The following is a 2,935-nucleotide window of genomic DNA, read 5'->3' as shown; positions in this document are numbered from 1 at the left end:
GTGGATGCAGTGAGACAGCCCCTGAGCCTGCTGCCACATCCAGATGTTACATTTAGATAGAGTGGATGCAGTGAGACAGCCCCAGAGCCTGCTGCCACATCCAGATGTTACATTTAGACAGCGTGGATGCAGATGTCACATCCAGATGTTAAATTTACACAGCGTGGATGCAGTGAGACAGCCCCTGAGCCTGCTCCACATCCAGATGTTACATTTAGATAGAGTGGATGCAGTGAGACAGCCCCTGAGCCTGCTGCCACATCCAGATGTTACATTTAGACAGAGTGGATGCAGTGAGACAGCCCCTGAGCCTGCTGCCACATCCAGATGTTACATTTAGATAGAGTGGATGCAGTGAGACAGCCCCTGAGCCTGCTCCACATCCAGATGTTACATTTAGACAGAGTGGATGCAGTGAGACAGCCCCTGAGCCTGCTGCCACATCCAGATGTTACATTTAGATAGAGTGGATGCAGTGAGACAGCCCCTGAGCCTGCTGCAAAAAAACAGGCCACTTAACTCAATTAGGAACTTCAGAGCTTCACTGTCAAATAACTGTTCTTAATGTTTGTCCACAGTTTGGCATGAATGCTTTGCTTCTGGCATCCTGGTTTGGTCACCTTAAAATCTTGCAGATCCTGGTGTCCTGTGGAGCAACACTCAACTGTGAAAACAAAGTAAGAGCTGCTTCATTTCATCGTCACTACAGACTCAATCTCTGAGGTTGTTTTCTGATTCAGTCTATATACATATATACATGTGTGTTAGGATGGTCTGAGTATGCTGCACTGTGCTGCTCAGCGAGGCCACATCAACATATTGGAGTTCATCATGGAGGACCTGGAAGACATCTGTCTTGACAGAGTTGACAAGGTGACTTTTTGCTTGGCACTATTTTAAATTAACAGGCGGATGGTTGTACAAATTGTGGATTTTACAATTTACATGTCTGTCTAAATAGTAATTTCCCCCATGTCTTTACTATAACAAACATTATGCTGTTTGTTATCAGAATATCAGTGATATGCCAATAAATGAAGGTGAATGGAACGTGACCCTTTTACTGGACAGTATACAGGATATGTACAGTAGCTGCTGTGAGTAACATGCTGATGTCTCTGACCAGTCAGGGAAGACAGCTCTGCACCTGGCGGCTGAACATGGACAGTTTGAAGTGGTGGAGTTTCTGATTGGAATGGGTTGCACACATGGTTTGAAGGACAAGGTAGAGACACACACACACACACACACACACACACACACACACACACACACATTCACTATCAGTAATTGTAATCAAGCAAACAAGCCAACACAACAGGCCGCCGTATAAATGAAGAAGAAAAGACACCAAACCTAAACAGTGATGCTCAGGTTCACTTCTGCTGTGAAAGGTATTGTAAGAATAACAAATTACCTCGTCTGACCACAGACAGAAAAGGCTGGGCCTTACTGGTTTATGTAACGTCATGATAGTAATGAAACGTCGATGTTTACAGAAACTGTTCGCTTGTCCTTTTTGATTTAGAGCATAAAACCAGTAAGGTGTTAACGGCCCCTCTTGGCTTGTGTTGGTGGATATACTGTATGTAGAGGAAGTGTGATGTGTTGTGTCTGCATTACAGGAAGAGAACACAGCCATGCATCTAGCAGCAAAGTGTGGGCACACTGAGGCCCTGCAGAAGATTCTGGAGACAGGAGTCGACGTCGATGAGAGGAATATAGTGAGTGGATCAGACTGTGTTGCATACTTTCAGGCCCAAATTCTTTCCTTAATTAGAGGGACTGTGGCGAATAATTGCCAGCTTGTTTGCATTTTTTCCACGTTGCCTTTTAATTTTACTGAAGTTTTACACAGTTGTACCTTGTTTACTGTACACTGCAGTGAAAAAAAATTCCTCGCACTATCAAATAGACACATTTTTGTTCCTCTGGAGGTATAAAATGCAAGTTAAAATCTCTCAAGAAAATAATAAAACCAAAAATGATAACAAAGACCCTCCTGAATTACATTACAGACAGTCTTGATGATGAGTCATTTTTATTTGCAGGGCTGCAAGTAATGATTATTTTAATTAAATGCCAATTTCAGCTCTAATTGATAGATCTCTTTCTTTATAAAATGTTTGTCCAACAGTCCAAAACCAAATGATTCAGTTTACTATCAAAAAGACAAAGTACACCAAAGTAAATGAAAAATATAACACGTCGATTGTTTTAGTATTGTCGTTTTATCAACAAGGTTTGCAAAGCAAGCTAACACGCGGCTCATCTATCAAAATAAATGCTTTTATTCTCCTGTAGGCTAACGTTACATGTTCTCTAACTTTGTATTATCCAACAGAGTCCAAGTCAAGTCTCAAATCTCTGAGCTAGAGTCCAAGTCAAGTCTCTGAGCTAGAGTCCAAGTCAAGTCTCAAGTCTCTGAGCTAGAGTCCAAGTCAAGTCTCAAGTCTCTGAGCTAGAGTCCAAGTCAAGTCTCAAGTCACTGCGCTAGAGTCCAAGTCAAGTCTCAAGTCTCTGAGCTAGAGTCCAAGTCAAGTCTCAAGTCTCTGAGCTAGAGTCCAAGTCAAGTCTCAAGTCTCTGAGCTAGAGTCCAAGTCAAGTCTCAAGTGTCTGAGCTAGAGTCTAAGTCAAGTCTGAAGTCTCTGAGCTAGAGTCCAAATCAAGTCTCAAGTCTCTGAGCTAGAGTCCAAGTCAAGTCTCAAGTCACTGCGCTAGAGTCCAAGTCAAGTCTCAAATCTCTGAGCTAGAGTCCAAGTCAAGTCTCAAGTCACTGCGCTAGAGTCCAAGTCAAGTCTCAAGTCTCTGAGCTAGAGTCCAAGTCAAGTCTCAAGTCTTTGAGCTAGAGTCCAAGTCAAGTCTCAAGTCTTTGAGCTAGAATCCAAGTCAAGTCTCAAGTCTCTGAGCTAGAGTCCAAGTCAAGTCTCAAGTC

At 42.8% G+C, this 2,935-nt stretch overlaps 1 protein-coding gene across 4 annotated transcripts in view; it reads left to right on the top strand.

Moving 5' to 3' along the window:
* ankdd1a (ankyrin repeat and death domain containing 1A) overlaps positions 1-2,935 on the top strand; it is a 43,453-nt gene that overhangs the window by 3,087 nt on the left and 37,431 nt on the right. For all 4 annotated transcript variants that reach the window (XM_046033533.1, XM_046033534.1, XM_046033536.1 and 1 more), the window contains exons 4-7: positions 579-677; positions 769-873; positions 1,127-1,225; positions 1,626-1,724. In XM_046033533.1, coding sequence (XP_045889489.1) covers positions 579-677; positions 769-873; positions 1,127-1,225; positions 1,626-1,724 — 402 coding nt within the window. The remainder of the gene's footprint in view (positions 1-578; positions 678-768; positions 874-1,126; positions 1,226-1,625; positions 1,725-2,935) is intronic.

This window comes from Micropterus dolomieu, linkage group LG20 (genome assembly GCF_021292245.1).
Source record: "Micropterus dolomieu isolate WLL.071019.BEF.003 ecotype Adirondacks linkage group LG20, ASM2129224v1, whole genome shotgun sequence".
NCBI lineage: Eukaryota > Metazoa > Chordata > Actinopteri > Centrarchiformes > Centrarchidae > Micropterus > Micropterus dolomieu.
The sequence above is the reverse complement of the archived record's forward strand: the minus strand, read 5'-3'. Positions and strand labels throughout refer to the sequence as shown.